The 17664-nt window shown below is 25.6% G+C and overlaps 3 protein-coding genes across 4 annotated transcripts; 2 read left to right on the top strand and 1 right to left on the bottom strand.

Annotated features, from left to right (window-relative positions):
* Positions 1-6797: 6797 nt before the first annotated feature.
* On the top strand, positions 6798-9201 carry LOC132918122 (transmembrane ascorbate-dependent reductase CYB561-like). 2 transcript variants are annotated; one of them, XM_060979225.1, is made up of 6 exons: positions 6798-6997; positions 7164-7248; positions 7313-7454; positions 8387-8595; positions 8693-8847; positions 8946-9201. In XM_060979225.1, exons 2-6 carry the CDS (start codon positions 7201-7203, stop codon positions 9097-9099), a joined length of 708 nt encoding a protein of 235 aa, XP_060835208.1. In that variant the 5' UTR covers positions 6798-6997; positions 7164-7200; the 3' UTR covers positions 9100-9201. The 2 variants fall into 2 exon arrangements, with proteins under 2 accessions (XP_060835208.1, XP_060835206.1); XM_060979223.1 differs by having other exon boundaries at positions 6800-6997; positions 7152-7248.
* A 1435-nt stretch (positions 9202-10636) lies between these two features.
* On the top strand, positions 10637-12696 carry LOC132918166 (signal peptidase complex subunit 3). Its single transcript, XM_060979288.1, has 5 exons — positions 10637-11012; positions 11104-11177; positions 11698-11786; positions 11874-11977; positions 12519-12696. The coding sequence occupies exons 1-5, from the start codon at positions 10870-10872 to the stop codon at positions 12637-12639; spliced, it is 531 nt and encodes a 176-aa protein (XP_060835271.1). The 5' UTR covers positions 10637-10869; the 3' UTR covers positions 12640-12696.
* Positions 12143-16233, bottom strand: LOC132918161 (FGFR1 oncogene partner 2 homolog). Its single transcript, XM_060979283.1, has 4 exons — positions 15547-16233; positions 14958-15206; positions 14752-14898; positions 12143-12945 (listed from the first exon to the last, which is right to left on the bottom strand). Exons 1-4 carry the CDS (start codon positions 15679-15681, stop codon positions 12868-12870), a joined length of 609 nt encoding a protein of 202 aa, XP_060835266.1. The 5' UTR covers positions 15682-16233; the 3' UTR covers positions 12143-12867.
* Positions 16234-17664: the final 1431 nt, after the last annotated feature.

Consider the following 17664-nt stretch of genomic DNA (forward strand, 5'->3'; position numbering starts at 1 on the left):
TGAACATTTCAAGCCCAGTGTGTGAACTGATAATAACTAACAAGTAACAATATTAACTGTTAATTTTTCATATTAGATACATAATTTTCTGAAAATTAAAACATTTGTTAGCGATGTTCAATTGCTGGAGGGTGTTCAATAACTGAACGATTCACCCTAAACACATTAGCGCACAGATAAGCCGCGTGCGCTGCGGTTAACGGCTATCGCAAAACTGAGAAACAAAAAATAGAAAAAAATATGAAATTTATTCATAATATTAACAATTTACTATTGAAGATTTATTTGTATTTCACTAATTTATTTATTTTATTATATATAAGAAAAAATAATTTTATTATACTTAGCACATAATTTATTATACAATGACATAGTTATATTCATAGGCGTAACTAAAGGAGGGACTTGGGTGGGCTTCAGCCCCCCCCCCCCCCCGAAATTTTTGGCTAAATTTATTTGCTTATAAACATATAAGTAGAGCGCGGGTTTATATGCATTAAAAATTTAAAAACCAACCAAATATGCGCTAAAATACCCTAAATATGTATAACTATAATATGCACTAAAATGTTAAAATATGCGCGAAAAATAAAAAATATGCATAAAAAAGATTAGCAAAAAAAATTTATTTTTTAAAGATTTAATTAATACAACTAAATTTTTTTTTTATAATTCAAAAAAATTATCGAACCCAACTATAAATATTTATCTACTTTTTTTAATTTTTTTCTTTTTTTTGTAGGTAGTTTTAATCTATAAGAAAAAAATAGGAATCAATTTATATAAAAAATGTATTCTAAAATAAATTAACTTACCTAAATGAGTATTGCATTGTATGACAATCATTTTATAATATTATATTATAATACCTACTACATATTTAAAAAATGTCTATAAAAACAAAAAACATTGAAATATGCACTAAAATATGAAATATGCTATACAATTGTAAAATAAGCCCTTAAAATAGAAAAATGTCAAAATATGCACTAAAAAAGTTTCTTTTTTTAAATTGTTATGTCATGAAACAAATTTTGTGCTCACTTAGCATATCATATGATCCAATCACAGTGCCGGCGCTAGGGGAGGACAAATGTCCAGGGCCCCGCTCTTGTTAAAGGGCCCCGAAATTTTTAATTATCATCATAATACCGTGAATCACATTGACATTTTACATAATTACAATTTAAATTAACAAATTATAAGTCTATAAATGTATTATTCTATACTACACATACACATCACATCATCACACATGTCTAATATTAGAATGGGGTACTCTGGAATACCTAATGGCTAATACCTTGTTCAGGGCCCCGCAATACCTAGCGCCGGCACTGATCAACCAGAATAAATATGCAAATGCATACTACAAATCCACGCTCTACATATTAGTTTTAACTTTATTTTTGCCTACAATATAAAACATAATTATAATCATTCAAATCAGTCGTAAACACCATTAGAAATAATAAACTACCTAATTAAAACATATTTGCTATAAAACAATTTAATCTATCCCCCCTAACTTAAAGTACTAGTTACGCCTATGGTTATACTAATCACATGTATTCTAATAATATTATTCGCTAACCACACATTTTATTGTATAAATATAAAAAAATAATAATGATGGTACTACTAACCAGTAACCAATATATGATATTTATCAAACTATTTAATCATTATTGTAATCAACATATATTATACTTATTGTAAAATTGAAAATACTAAGAAAACGAAAATGTCTAAATGTCTAAATATAAATGTAAGAACATACAAACAATTTATCTTCCTAAGAAAGACCAACTTGTACAATAAAATGTAAACCTACTGTTAATGATAGCTTTAATATTTTTGTTTGTAACAATTATATATAAATAACACCATATAAATATTATAAATTTAGTTATAGTACCTAACCACTAATTATGTAACATACACAAAAACTAATAACCTTTGCTGTTGATGTTTTTTTAAGTTCAATGAAAAAAAAAAAACAATTGTAAAATGCATTAGAAATATTGTAAACTAAAACAAGTTTTAATAACTTGTATTGTAGCATATTGTAACTCAACTTCATTGTATTAGCCTTTGGAAAATTTCTGTCTTGAAGACATAAATCTTTTTTTTTGTGGGGAGGTACTGCGTGCTCTGATATCCAATATTCAATATTTCAATATAATAATAATAGTAAAAATAATAGCCAATAGGAGTACTGCAGCTACGTAGACATAACTTAATGGGACAAAGGTACCTATTTATGAAATGAGTAATTATATAACGAATGATTAAATAATGATAATTCTTCATTCGTTTTGCCAATTACTTTATCTAAGGATTTATCATTAAATAATAAAACTCTCATCCGCGAAGCTAATAATTTTACCATCAATGTTGAGGTTTAATAATCCATTAATATAATCCAAAAATAATATACACCCTAATATACAGTGCCTTGTTGGTCTCCAAAAAGAGTTTCAATCTCATTACTCAGAACATTTTTTATTTTAACCACCTGAGTTCTATTCGAAAAACATGATTTAAAGAGAGTTAGTGATATTCCTCATATACCACAATACTCAAGTTTTTTTTAAACATAATATTTTGAGCTATAGAATCAAAAGCTTTCTTTTTATCAATAAATATTAGTTAGATGAAAATGGGGATTCAATATCACCTCCTTCTTAAGTTTACATGTAAAATTATATGACTTTTTTATAGGCAACTTCCTATGTAAAACACTAAAGTAAATTCAATTAAACTTAGAAATTTTCAATAAAAATAACCCTTAGAAAATATTTCACCATATCCTTTTATTTTCACCACGATTACTGAGTAACTAATCAACGGTAAGTTGATTTATTCACTACACACACACATAAACATGGTATTATAGGTTTATATTATAAACACAAAACACATACATAAACATAAATTTCTCGTTTTCGTTATCCATTATTTATTTAATTTTATATAAAACTTAAAATATGTATTTTTAAAATAATTAATAATTTGATGCGAAAATATTTTATTAATTTTTTTTTCTTGTTTCCTAGTTACTAATGTTACAATATATATTTACTATCTATATCTATCTTATATATTAATTTTAATTCTGTAACACTGTTTTTTAATTATTTAAATAATTTCTTTTTAGATTCAGAATGGAGCGATGAATGTTTGAATTGTATAATGATGTTTTATTTTTTTTTTCTAGAAAACATTTTGTAGAAACCACAGAAAATTGTATACCTACTTACATAGTAAAATCAAAAATACCTTTGAGTAATAAAAAAATACTCACCTAAATTCCAGATTGAGTTTACTTAGGATCTCAAGAATAAATAATTCTTGATCAAAACTAGCTGAACTCATATTAAAAAACAATTTTAAATAATGAAAGTTTATACTTCATTATAATTTATAATAGTATAAGTATATAACAGGTACAAATGTCAAATAATATTAATAATCTTATATTATCAATAAAATAAAGTACTAGATTAATTCCTTAATAGATAACACAGTTATAGATAATAACCTTATATATTTGTAGCATAATATAACTATAAATTGTAATAATTAATTATAAAAGTATTCGGTATGTAATAAATTAGTGAAATATATTATTACATAAGTTATTATTGTAAATATTAGTTCATTTTTTTTACCTATTGATAAATCATAGATAAATAAGTACCTACTTTATAAAGTAATGAACCTAAATAGTATAACTCATAATATATAGTTAATAGTCTTATCGACTTTTGGTTTATTTTTTTATTTTAAAATTGGCCTAAATAACCTAATCCATAAATATTATATAAATATATATATAGTATACAGAGAGAGATTTTTTAACTTAAAATACTCGCCAAGACGCCAAATATTGCAAAAACTATAAACGGTTTTAAAAATATTTTTCTTATATAAACTACTTGGTCATAACAAAAAAAAAATATATTAATAAATAATTCTTTTTAAAAATTTTATTTTTTTTTTTTTGATCGAGTAGTTAATTTAAGTTACAAATTAAAATTATGTTATTAATTTTTGATGATTAGAATAGGTGACATTTGGATACATCATAATACATTGGTCAACCACGGCTCATCTATAGGTGAATCTAAATACTTATAAATTAATTTATTCAGTGTGTTTCTTTTTTTTTGTCATCTTTCGAGAATTGGGACAGTAAAAATTTTTCGATTTTCGATGTTAGGGTAGTTTCAGTTAATAAATTGGATTTATGGATTTATTTGATATTATAGAGTCCAAAAGTAAAAAATTGTTAGTACATGGTACAATACTTTGACACTTTTTGAGATACCTGCAGTATTTATAACATATAAACATCTGTATCAATAAATGTAGATAAAAATAAATAGCTTGATTAAAAAGTTTGAAAATGTAATACAGAGTTCCTTATAAGTGTGCGCAGACTTCAAAAGCAGGTATAGTGCCCGTATATTATTAACAGCCCTTTATATTAAAACTATTAAACTTTTTTAAACTTAATGTGCTTTAATATACATAATATATAATAGAAAAATACAAGTTTTACATTATCAAACACCATTTTGAGAGAGTAGCCATGGTGAGTTAACATTGAAGTTAAAATACAATAAAAAATAAAAATAAATGAATAATGTTATCAACAATAGATAATCTCACAAGTAAAACATTAAATAATTATTGGTTTTTCAGTACACAATTACAATTAACTCATAACAATTTGTAATAAATAATACTAGTCACTACACGTCTTTACGTTAAACTTTATACAGACTTTCAAAATAGAGTGCACACAGTGAATTATCCTAATCATTTTTTAAATTCGCTTTAAAAATATAAATACCATGAAATATCACAGGGCGTTACTGGACACACCCTGCGCGTTTTGTGTGAACGCCTATTCATTTTACAATAAAAAAAAATCGAAGATACAAAGTTGCAATGCAATATTAATAAATGTTTAAAATCCTTAATAAAACAATAACCAGTTCTCTTTAATTGAATTTTGATATTTTGTTGTAATTCTAAAACCAGTAATAATTGTAGATACTTAAAATTGTCACCATATGTTTATTTTATTATTTCCTTCATATTATAGTATAATTATTAATTTCTAAATTATTTTGATTCTGTTTGAGTTATTTATAGGCATAAGAAATTTTAGAATCTTTAGAAAACATTATTAATGGTGTCTTAAAACTTTTACATACAATATTATGAATTTTACTATAAACAACTAAATTTTTAAAAGCAATAAAAAAAAAAAAATGTTGAAATGTACTTAGTGATATAAAAGATTGATAGACCATTTCCGATCAGAATCGTATTTCCTGTACAATGTTGTACTGTTATATATTATTGAATTGAAATCTAACACATCCATTTAACAGTGACTCATACTCGATACCTATATTGTATAGCAAAGTTATATTAATTTATCCACCTTTTTTGTTTTGTAATATTTTTAATCTTTAAATAAAATAAAAAGTATTCTCAAAAACTTGAATAGTTTGCTATTCATCTAGTGAATGATCTAAGACACTTATTTTAGAATATTAATATAGTTGATATACCGGATTTTATTTGCTGTAATTATATGGGACCTTCATAGTTTTTGCTGTATTTTATGTATAAATCTGAATAATTTAATTTAGTCGTTTTACAGTATGCATTTACTTATTGACCTTTTTACGGATAAGTAACCGGTTAAGCATATTTATGCGGCATTTTGATAATATAATATGGTAGTTAATAAAAATGTTTTCGTCTATGTATATTGTTATAATTTGCGTTATGTTGAAGTTATGTTAAACGATGAAAAAGGAATGCACGATTTCAGTTTTGTGCAATAACTAAATTAAGTTAGATAAAATTATCGTATCTTTACCATATCAAGATAAATTTAAAATTGACATATATAACTGCAGCTGTCTATGATATAAATCACGGCCATCTATACGTAGATGTGCATGATCATTTAAATCATTTAAAATTTATTAATATGTATTAACGATTTAAACTAAACTAATGTCTAATGTATATTATGAAATATGAAGAATATATATTATGTTACTAAATTATGATTTAGATGTTAAGCGGATTGATGAATGTACATTAATTTTACAATGATGTATGTCTTTTGCGTGTGTTTATGACGTTTATGTACGCGATAAGTAATCGATAAAATATTTTGAATTTCAACTTTGAGAATGGTTTTCGATATAAAATTGGATCTAGTTTCTACTTTAAAAAGATCGAAATTTATACTTCTTAATAGTTTATGCAATAATCGAGAAAAAAACAAAAAATTAAGGAAAAACTGAATTTTTTACGCTAAGCTATTTTTTGATTAAATTGATTTATTTAATTTATTATATTTCAAAATCTATATCTATATTTATAGATAATTTCAAGTTTAAATATCGTATCTATAAATATAAATTCTAAATAGTAAAAATTATCTGAGTACACTACTGTACACGGTACCGACATTTCTGATAATATGTTGCTTCATCGTTGATTGAAATATGGCATAGGTCACTAATAATAAAAAAAAAAAAGATGTTTTATCATTTTTATTAGACATTAGAAAAATTTAACTTACCTAATTAAAACGTTATTAAGTAAAAATATATGACTCACGGTAGGTTATTAAATATAAATATGTATCTTTAAGATAAATTATAAAAAAAGAATGTCATGATTTATAAATGTTTTTGGTCATCTAAACTAAATATATATATTTTTTTTAATTCACTTTGTGTATAAATTCTTCAATGTTTGTAGTTTACTTACCTGTCAAACAAATGGCCACAATCTTTTAAATAACGATTGTCTTACGTTTAAAGAATCACGCTGTATATATATATGTTATAACGACATGACTACATTGCTACTCAGGCACTCAGCTAGTAATACTAGGTAACAGTTAATATTTAACACGCGTTCAATACACTAGGATTAGGATACTGAAACGCGGGTAAATTTTATATTCATTTTTAATTCTATACATTTTAAACAGGTTTTAATAAAATTAATGCATGGATTCAAAGATATAAATTAGTATATATAACATGGTATTATATTAATATGAACTAAGTAACAAACTATTAGTATTTATTAAAATATTGCAGCTACGTTTACAGAATAATTTTGAAGAATACAATTAATTAATATTAAAAAATGTTTGGTGGGATTGGTTTATATACAAAATTCTACATACTATTTCAGGTAATATATTTTAATACATTTTTTTGATAAATATTATATTAGTTTTTATGAGTTTAAATTTTAGATTATTGGACTAACACTAATATATTATGTATACTATTATATTGTTCAATATCGAGGAGGATTTAGTTTTACCGAACCAAAAATAATATTCAACTGGCACCCATTATTGATGACAATCGCATTCGTTTATTTATTTGCAAATGGTAAGTTTCAACAAAATGTTAAATTAAAATTTATAAAACGTAATTGTCTAAAATATTTTGTTATTTTGCACCAAAATCAAATTAATATCTTTAACTAAATAATTATATCAGTTATTAATTACATTCAAAAGTTGTAAATACAATCCTGGATTACCATATACCCGAAATATATAAGGGCAGGACACTTTTCGGCCATTCTGGAATGTCCGTTTTCGGCCAGTACACTATTTTGGTCACCAGTGAAATATTCTTCACGTTTTTCTGTTAAACTGACAATTTCTATAATTATCATATAATATTATTAATTTAGAATTTATATATTGAGAGTCAATATTTATTATATTGAGATATAATACACGTTCCTAGGACTTGGAAATGGAGGAGGGTATTTTTTTAAATAATAACTAAAAATATTCTAAAATTCTATATAATAAATAAATTTAATCATAAGCTCTCCAAATGTGAATTTTAAAATCGGATTAGCTTAGATTTAAAAAAACAGGAAACTCGTTCTATATATACTAACAAAAATATGACTTTTTTAAATTTCACTTATTTTCCCAGAATTATACGATATAATGTTTGCAAGTAGAATATGTAGAGAAAAAATTTCGACATAAGTCTCGCAAATTCACTCATTAGTATATCATAGCACTCTAATTATTAGCAAAAAACGTTTCAAAATTCAAATTAGAGGGATATCTGATGATGATAAAATGTTTCTATGCATGTGTTGTGGAGGAGGAGGATATAACTTCATAATAATGATTATTATAATTTATGAAAAATATTGAAATAATAAAATAAAATTAAGTTCATGAATTTTGAATAAACAAAATAGGTGTAAGAAATATTTTATATTCCTAATTTAAAATGCTAAATTGTTATTATTCCTGAATATGATTTTTACTGTTTTATTTATATTATTTTAGCTATTCTTCTTTATCGTACATATCCGAATAATACGAAAAAAAAATTAAAAAATCAACATTCGGTTATTCATGGTTGTATATTAATCCTTATCGTAATTGCTGGATTTGCTGCTTTTGTTTCACACCAATATAGTGTACCCCAAATTCCTCATTTGTATTCTTTACACAGTTGGTTGGGAGTTATCACTATTTTAATGTTCCTATCCCAGGTAAGTCTAACACTCTAACTAATATAGTAATATATATATCATTTATGGAATGTATAATATTTTATAATTAAAATTATATATTTTTGATACTCTATAGTTTATTAGTGGACTCTGGTGTTTCTTGTATCCCGGAGTAGCTGCCCAACATAGAGAAACTTTGGCACCTTATCACGTATTTTTTGGCATTTCCATTTTCACTTTAGCAATTGCAACTAGTGTACTAGGATTCTGTGAAAAACTAATTTTTTCTCTGTATGTATTATTATTATTATTAAAAACTATTTATGATCAATGGTATTATTTATTTTTAACACAATTAAACGTTTACTACAAATTTACTATTTTTACAGGAGTAGTAAATACCAACTGTTTCCGGCAGAAGGTGTGCTTGTAAATATTTTGGGAATTGTTTTTGTATTTTACTGTTTACTAGTGGTATATATGATTACCAAACCTGAATTCAAGAGACGTCCTAAATTAGAATATGAAACTTTACTCAAATAAACTTTTAGATAATGTATAAGTTTTAAGGTTTTGTGTTTTGTATCTCCATCAAAGATGTTGACTGAACTTTTAAATTAAAATAAAAATTATTATTTGAAATTACCTATTCTGTTTTTATTATTTTGATACTTATGAACTAAAACAGATGTATATGTGAATTGAAATAGTTTAATATTTTAAATTTGTCCAATAATAGATATTTATATTAAAATGTATAATTAGCTGAAGAAATTTATAATTAGTAAGTTGGTACTTGGTATTAATGACTCGTACTTCATACATTAGTAACGTTTACATAATTATACAGTTATGTCTAATTATGAAAAACTAGCCAATATGGATCTGCAAACCCTATACTCGCCGTACTATTGAAATGGAATATTATATGGATTACTGACATTTTAAATTAAATACCTAACAAAAAAAAATGTTTATGTTGTATACCCACCTTTTTTTTCCATTGAAAATCACTATATGGGAATGACTGTTTTCGCATTGCTTGTTGCTTAACCCCTATGTAACATTGTTTAAATAATATACCTATTAAGTTAAATTTTAGATATGATCTCACGAGACATAAGAATCTCATAAGAACGAAGCCTAATATGTTGGATACCTATAGCATAGTCATTAGTCACTAATGACAAAGTTATAGATATAATATATTATTTTTAATTTTATTAATTTATTATCTTGACTCCGGCATTACGTAAATTACAATAACTAATTAGCATAATAATATTATAGGTATGTCTAATAATATTATATTTATATATATGATATATCTGTTAAAATTATTGTGAACTATTATTTTATTATTTTTTTTCATATCAAGAAACTGTCGTCAAAGTATACATTAAAATCCTTGTTAATTTTTTACTTACAATAGGTAATTTTCTGATTGGTTTGAATCTCCGATATACTTCTAGAATTATCTTGTGTAATCACTTACATTATTATTTCTAGGCTTAATAATGTCTAGGTACTATAAAAAGTATGTTCTTTATTTATTATGTATATATATATATACATATTTTTAATTAAAAATTCTCGATACAATTAGTGTGCAAATTATTCTTTTATTAAAATTTCAAGCCATAAAACCTCCGTAGGTTAGGTACTAGATTAAATTAATAATAGCCAAATTTATTCTATTAAATATTTAAATAGTTCATATTATGTCATGAATATAATTAATTTGTAATTATTATTTATTATATATAATATATTATAATTGTTATAAATTTTTCGTCGGCAATCTTAGTTGTTGATTAATTTATTATTGTAATATCACTATGTCAGACCACAGTAAAAATGTATTTGAAAAGTAAACAGAAAAAAAAAAAATTAAAAATTAAAAATATGAAGCAATGATTTAATACCAGATCAAAACAAACATTGGAGTTTTGTTTTATATTGACGGTAGACTAAGAAACTGTTCTATAAAAAAAGGTGGGAATGTATATATTCTTCCACCACCAAGCGAACACGTAGTTCCGCAGTGCCTGTTCTGCTGCAACCACGTCATATTTTTGTTTTTCGTTATCGTTAGCATGAGATACTCAACGACGTCACGATTTTCTGTTATCACCTTAATAATAGTTGATACTTGATAGTATCCTTCACCCGTTAAAACGAAAAAGTGTATACGTATTTCTTTTTCATTTATTTTTCACGATGTTCGATTTAAACTAAGTGTTTTAGTACAGCCGCTGACGAATTGTATTGTAGACTATAGAAGAATCGCTCGTCCGTCAAAATCAGCCAGCCATGCATTCTTTACTGTCCCGAGGCAACTCGGTGCTGGCGTATACGCTGAGCGTACTCGTCACTCTCACGTTCGCGTGTTTCCTTTCCACCATATTGGTTGACTATCGAACCGGTACCGAGATGCAGACGCTAAAAATCGAAGTGTAAGTATATTGATGAGTGACCGACCTAGTGTCTGGCTACTGCTGTATACTTTTGTACGATAGTGGTGTTAACCGATGGATTTGTTTTCAGGAAAAACTTACCAGAGTATGGTGTATCCAAAAAGATCAACGACTTGGGTCACATAACATTCAATCTTGATGCAGATATCCTTTTTTTAAATGTATATAATATTAACATATTGATTAAATCATGTTTTCCAGATTTATTATATAACGCTTAATTCTCTTTAAAATGTGTAGTAGGTACACAGTTTTTATTCAACATTTTCTCTCTCTAAACTGCATAGTATAGAAATGTTTTGATATCCGATAAACCGATCATATTGTTTTGAAATCAACATAATGAATATATTCCACCATAAATGTATACATTGCTTACATTTATCAATGAATTTAATCTTTAAAGAATGTAGTATCAATTTATCCATTTTGCATTCAATATGGACTACAAACTCTACTATTTTGTATTTTCTGGTTTATTTAATTAATTTTTTTTCGTCTTATTAATAAATATCTTGAATCCCTAAAACTAAGTACAGAGGTGTTGATTTTTTTTAATAATTGAAAGTTATTAATTACATAATAACATATATAATAACTATAATTATTATTTCAATGTTTTACTATTACAAATATTGTAAGTTACTTAACCATATTTGTGCACATCTCACTAGCCTATTCAATTGGAATGTCAAGCAATTGTTTGTGTACATGACTGCAGAATATGAGACACCTACAAACGCCTTAAATCAAGTAAACCATTTATGTTCATAACTATGTAGTTATATTATTTATTAAATTACTTACATATTTTGATTCATGTTCTAATATTTTATTTAGGTAGTTTTGTGGGACAAGATTATTTTGAGAGGTGAGAATTCCAACTTGCGCCTTAAAAATATGCGAACAAAATATTACTTTTGGGATGATGGTAATGGTTTAAGGTAATTGAATAATATTATAATAATTTATTACAAAATAATACATATATATATATATATATATATTTATAATGGTTTTTAACATAAAATACTTAGATCTAATTTAACTCTAACAAACAGATAACATATACATTGTTAAGTATAATCATATTAATATATAATGTAATATGCATTAATCAAAATATAATTTTAATTTTAAATTATGAATTGGATAATACAGAATGGTTTAAAATACTTAATTTTTAGTGGATACAAGTTAATATCATGGAACAGTATGCTATTGTATAAATAAAACTAAAATAAATACATTATAATAGCATACATTACTGACAATAAATACAATTCTTCCTACTTCTTACACATATATTATGAAAGTCATTTCTTAAATTTAATTCATCATTTTTATTATTGTTAATTTATTTTGTTATTATTATTTCTACTAGAAAATGTTCATTTAGATTTGTTCTCTTTATTAATATTACACAAGAAAAAAAAATAAAATTATGATAAAAATAGATAATTCAGTTATTTTAATGTTTTACAGAGGGAATAAAAACGTGACTCTTACCCTGTCCTACAACATCATACCAAATGTGGGTCGATTGCCAAATGTAGGTGCCATTGGATCTCATACATTTAGTTTTCCTCCACACTATACACGATGATGACACAACATTGTTCCTGATTTGAATATATGAATATAATATTATGTTATATGTTAATGTATGTTTTTTTTCTTCAAAATTATTTTATGATTATCTTAATTTAAGTCCAAATGATTGTGTTCATTATTTGTTTGTATTTTCTTAATTATTATAATGACACAATTATTAATGGCATTTGAATTTAATATTTCGGGAGTATTTTGATATAGCAATGGTAATGTATTAAGTTTACGTAGATGCCAACATCTTGTCTGGTCCTTTTTCTACAGATAGATCAGTGGATATTTTCAATAGTTTTCTAAGTGTCTGTAAAAAAAATATATATACATATAATATAATATATATTATCCAACAATCAAACAAAAATAATATTTAATTTGTATAAGATTGTATTAAATCTAAATTCCCTTTATCATTTCTCGTGATTAATGTTACAACAAAAACAATATACACATTTTTAAGTATTTAATTGTATGATATATACACCTTATTTATTTTAATTAATTGAATTATAAATATCATTAAATAAAAAATATTTATCATTTCATTAATAACTGACTATTAGAACTATAAAATAACCTATTATTTTTATATTTTCATAAAACAAACTATAATACTGATATTACAAGTTGAAAAATTATGTTTGTTTATGTACAAAATTAATAAACATGCTCCATGATATAGTATATATATTTGGGATTATTTTATTTTCTTCAATATTAAAAATTAAAAGAGTGAGTACATGTTTAATTTTTCATTCAATTTTCTTAAGTTTTGACTTAACCTGTCAGTAGTTACAATATAAGTGTTCATATTTAACAATGTGTAAGCACCACTGGTTTTTTATCATGTATATTTTATCAGAAACTGTAAATACAACCTACTGAAATATTTACTATAATAAATTAAATTAGATAATACAAGTTTTTGTTATTTAGTCACGAAAAACTTGTTAAATTATTTTATTATGTCATAATTGTGTTATTATTGTTTCAAGCAAATGAATAACAAAAATATAAAAAATATTGTATGGATAAAGAATCAAAAATTAGATTCTTTTCACGAAACAAATGATTCAGGTGGTCCTGATTTTATATTTAAAAATTGAATATAAATAGTATAATAATAATACTATGAAGAAAATATATTTATTATTTTCTTTAATGTTATCAATTTTTATATTCTAAAAATTAAGATTTCCAATTTATTTTAACAAAAAACATTTGAGATATTTTCAAAAACAACTAGTGAGTATAATGCTTACATAATTTGATGTTATTAAAAGCATTGCAGAAGAGTTGAAAGCCTTAAAGGTGTAAATTTTCATAACTATGATTACATATTTATAATAATTATCACTGTGAATTTATTTTTATTAAGCTTAGTACTTAAAAAAAATATCAGAAATAGTTTTGAAATTTAAAACACTATAAAGTTACCAAACTTTTAATCAAAACTGGTTTAGTGTTATGCAAAGCAGTTGAAAAATATAAATAAACATACATTTAAATATTTCTATTTTACATTTGATATTCATATTGTACTCATATATATTGTATTCATATTGTTAATTTAGTCTATGAAAATAATACAACAGAATGATGTATTAAGATAATGAGTACACATTAGTACATAACAATTAATAATACAATGTGCAGATAAAAATGTATAATAGGTAAAAAGTAAAGTTTTGAAGTGAATCGTGACACAAAAAGAACCATTTGGATGTTAGGAATATGTAATATTTAAAGTGAAGTATTTTATATATTGTGTAAAATAATGTACTCATAACTATTTTCAAACTACACTAATAAATTGTAAGTGAAAATTTATATTTACTAACTATTTTTACCTGAAAAAAAACAATTCAAAAGTAAAAAAAAAATAAAAAATTGAGTTAAGTCAAGCATGTTAATAAAAAATGTGTACAAAAATAGTTAAATGAAAAAGTATAAGACTAGTTATAATAGTTGTGGCAATAATTTAAAAATAGAAAAAACAGTTGTAAGATATTGCTAGCATATCTCTATTACATATGATAATTAAAGCTTGAATAAAGCTTTATTAACAAAGTAGATTTAGACAAAAAAAAAAAAAATAAGTATCACATACTTGGTTTTCAATTTGTAACCTGCCAATAGTTTCTTCCTTTTTACTTGCTTCTTCAGCTTCTAAACGAGAGGCGAGACTCATGACAGCCATCATTTCTTTGATACGTTCTTCCTGTTGAATGATCAAAGCATTTTTCTCTTCTATTGTCTGAAAGACAAGAGAAATTCATTTAGTGAACCTATTGCTTGAATGTAAAGTAATTTTACCTTAGCTGTGATATTATTAACAAGCTGGTCGGCGCTGCTTTGAGCTACAAGATGTGAAACCTGGGACCGATATTTGCTCATGATCATTTCTAGCGCAGTCTGGTGCTCAGCAACCATTGCTCTTAATATGCGGTTTTCGCGTACAATCTCTTGAAGCTGCCGACTTTCAGTCCGAATAGAGTTGACCAGTTCTTCATGTGGGAGACCTCCTTCTTCCATGTCGTTGAGTTCTGACAAATCATCCGTATACTAAAAATAGCAACAGTGAAAACATTATAATTATTACTAGACTTGGACACAAAACAACGATTGGTACTCATAGGTGGACTTATTGATATTTAGAATCTCTACAATGTCTAAACAGTATAATAGCTTTAGTGTGGGCTTATTCTAAATCTATTAAAATAATATTAACTTATGAGTTATGAATTTGAATTTTGTACTCTCAGTAGGTAACTCTAAGATTATGGGGGAGAGGAAGTCTAAAGCTCCCTTACCAACCCTAAGTCCATATTGGTATGCCGGAACCGATTAAACAATCTTTACCAAACGGTAACTATAAAATAATAATATTGTTATTATATATTACTTGTTTCATGGCGTCGATCTTCTTGTAGACGAACTGGGCTTGGGACAACAACGCATCGGCCGCTGTGTCGTGCTCTTTGAGTTTGGACGCCAATCGCTTGGCGTCGGACAATATCTGCTGTACGGTGACGGACATTGCACAGAAGCACGGTAGACGACAATACGAAAATAACGACAATATCGTATTGATATTATGGTCTCGGCGATTGTCGATGGATGTCTACTACGAGACGACGACCAGACGTGCGTACGACAGCTTCTCGAAATGCCATTGACGACGATGTGCGCACTCCACGAAATACACGACTGCGAAACAACGATTATGAGTTATGGCCGCGGGGACGTCTGAAACGGATTAGGCGATCGAACGTAGGCAGATCAGGTGGGTCGTGGGTGCAGACCCTTAAGGTCTATATAGACCGGAGTGGGAAGGCGATCGGCGGTACCGAAATTTCCAGTCTTGACATAATATTGTTTTTTAATGTTCGTGTGCGAACGGACAAACGGACGTCGACACGAGAATTAATAACAAAATATTACTTGCACACCGAATACTGACGTCCGTACTATATACGTCAATACTACTCAGTATACTCAGTATAGTCTGTACTCGGCAAAGTGCAAATCTGTTACTCTGTTATCTCGACGTTGTTTTTTTTTCAATATTATTATTACAATTTGCGCACTGCCATTGATAATACAATAACACATACATCAGTAGTTGCAGCTGCTGTAAAGTATATAGATAATAAATATATATAAATAGGTCTTACAGATGGGTAGCTGTTATCTGTCTTTTATTATCTATATAATATCCACCAATATATATACATGAGGACAATCGAATACTCCATACGGGTTAATGTACATACTATGGTCATATCTCATATATATTATAGGGCTGGGATTTTAATGCCTTAAAAAATCTAAAAAATGCAAATATGACTCGAAAAATATATTATAAAAATGACTAAATTTATTTATTCTGGTCTGTTGTGATTATACATATAGAACATATTAATAATGATAAGGGAACGGATTTAAATGCTCTAAAAAAACAAGAAAAATGCCTTAAAAAAATACGATTTAATGCACTCATAACAGCAATTTTTTTTAAAAATGCACTAAAAAAATTCTCTTAAAATTATTTTTAACATTGAAAAAATTTGTTTAATTATATAAATTTATATTTTTAGGTATTAATTATTCGTATAATTTCATCATCTTCTTTTTACTCTGAAAATTATTTCCAAAAAATGAATACATAACATATATAGATATATTCGTTATACTTTTATCTTGTTCTTGTATATCATAAATATTCATAATAGCACTGTATAATCTGGTGCTGCTTAATTTTTTATCGAATTTTATCAATTCCTATATAAAAATGCACATAAATTACATTTTTTAATTCCTTGATGTATGAAATGAACTCTGTGCATGGAAAGCAATATTTTCGGACATTCAGAAAACAATGCTTGAAAAAAAAATTACTTATGCCCTTTAATTAGTATATTTGTGAATAAGATACAAAAATACAAAATTGTAGGTATATAACTACTAATTAACTAGGCTATACATTCGGAGGGCTTAGATCCCAAATCCCTCTCCTAGCTTCGCCTATGATAATGTGTTTGGTTTATCTAATGAAATATTTTATTTATCTGACATAAGCTATTAAATATTTAATATTCACTTTTTAAGGGATTTAATATAGGCAAATTTAAAGACACGTTGAGAAAAATTTATAATCTTGAAGTAGGTAAGTTACTAGTTTTCCCGTGTTACTGTGTTAGTACAACTGTGATTTGTTGTGCAATCTATTACATTTAGCTTTGTTAAAAAAAAACACTGTTGTTAATCAATTATGTTTTTAAGCATTACAATAAACAGATAATTGTAAACTTGTAAATAATTATAAATTATAATCATTTAATTAAGTAAATGTGACTACCTTGATTATATTATAGCTTGATCGTTTATAATATATGGCATATATTGGAAAATATTTTTTGCTTAACTAGCAATACTATAATTAAAATAATGATGTAAAATCATATAAAGGTATACAGTAAGTACACCTATTTGATGTTTGGACTAGGTATGTGACCTATAT

Source organism: Rhopalosiphum padi, chromosome 1, assembly GCF_020882245.1.
Source record: "Rhopalosiphum padi isolate XX-2018 chromosome 1, ASM2088224v1, whole genome shotgun sequence".
Lineage (NCBI taxonomy): Eukaryota > Metazoa > Arthropoda > Insecta > Hemiptera > Aphididae > Rhopalosiphum > Rhopalosiphum padi.

Bases quoted from the DNA above. Each gene is read 5' to 3' on its own strand.
- LOC132918122 (XM_060979225.1), top strand. From the start codon at position 7,201: ATGTTTGGTGGGATTGGTTTATATACAAAATTCTACATACTATTTCAG. The intron at 7,249-7,312 runs GTAATATATTTT...TTTAAATTTTAG, and splicing joins AATTCTACATACTATTTCAG to ATTATTGGACTAACACTAAT. The intron at 8,596-8,692 runs GTAAGTCTAACA...GATACTCTATAG, and splicing joins TTTTAATGTTCCTATCCCAG to TTTATTAGTGGACTCTGGTG.
- LOC132918166 (XM_060979288.1), top strand. From the start codon at position 10,870: ATGCATTCTTTACTGTCCCGAGGCAACTCGGTGCTGGCGTATACGCTG. The intron at 11,013-11,103 runs GTAAGTATATTG...ATTTGTTTTCAG, and splicing joins CAGACGCTAAAAATCGAAGT to GAAAAACTTACCAGAGTATG. The intron at 11,178-11,697 runs ATATCCTTTTTT...ATATTTGTGCAC, and splicing joins AACATTCAATCTTGATGCAG to ATCTCACTAGCCTATTCAAT.
- LOC132918161 (XM_060979283.1), bottom strand. From the start codon at position 15,681: ATGTCCGTCACCGTACAGCAGATATTGTCCGACGCCAAGCGATTGGCG. The intron at 15,207-15,546 runs GTAATATATAAT...TGCTATTTTTAG, and splicing joins AGATCGACGCCATGAAACAA to TATACGGATGATTTGTCAGA. The intron at 14,899-14,957 runs GTAAAATTACTT...CTTGTCTTTCAG, and splicing joins TTAATAATATCACAGCTAAG to ACAATAGAAGAGAAAAATGC.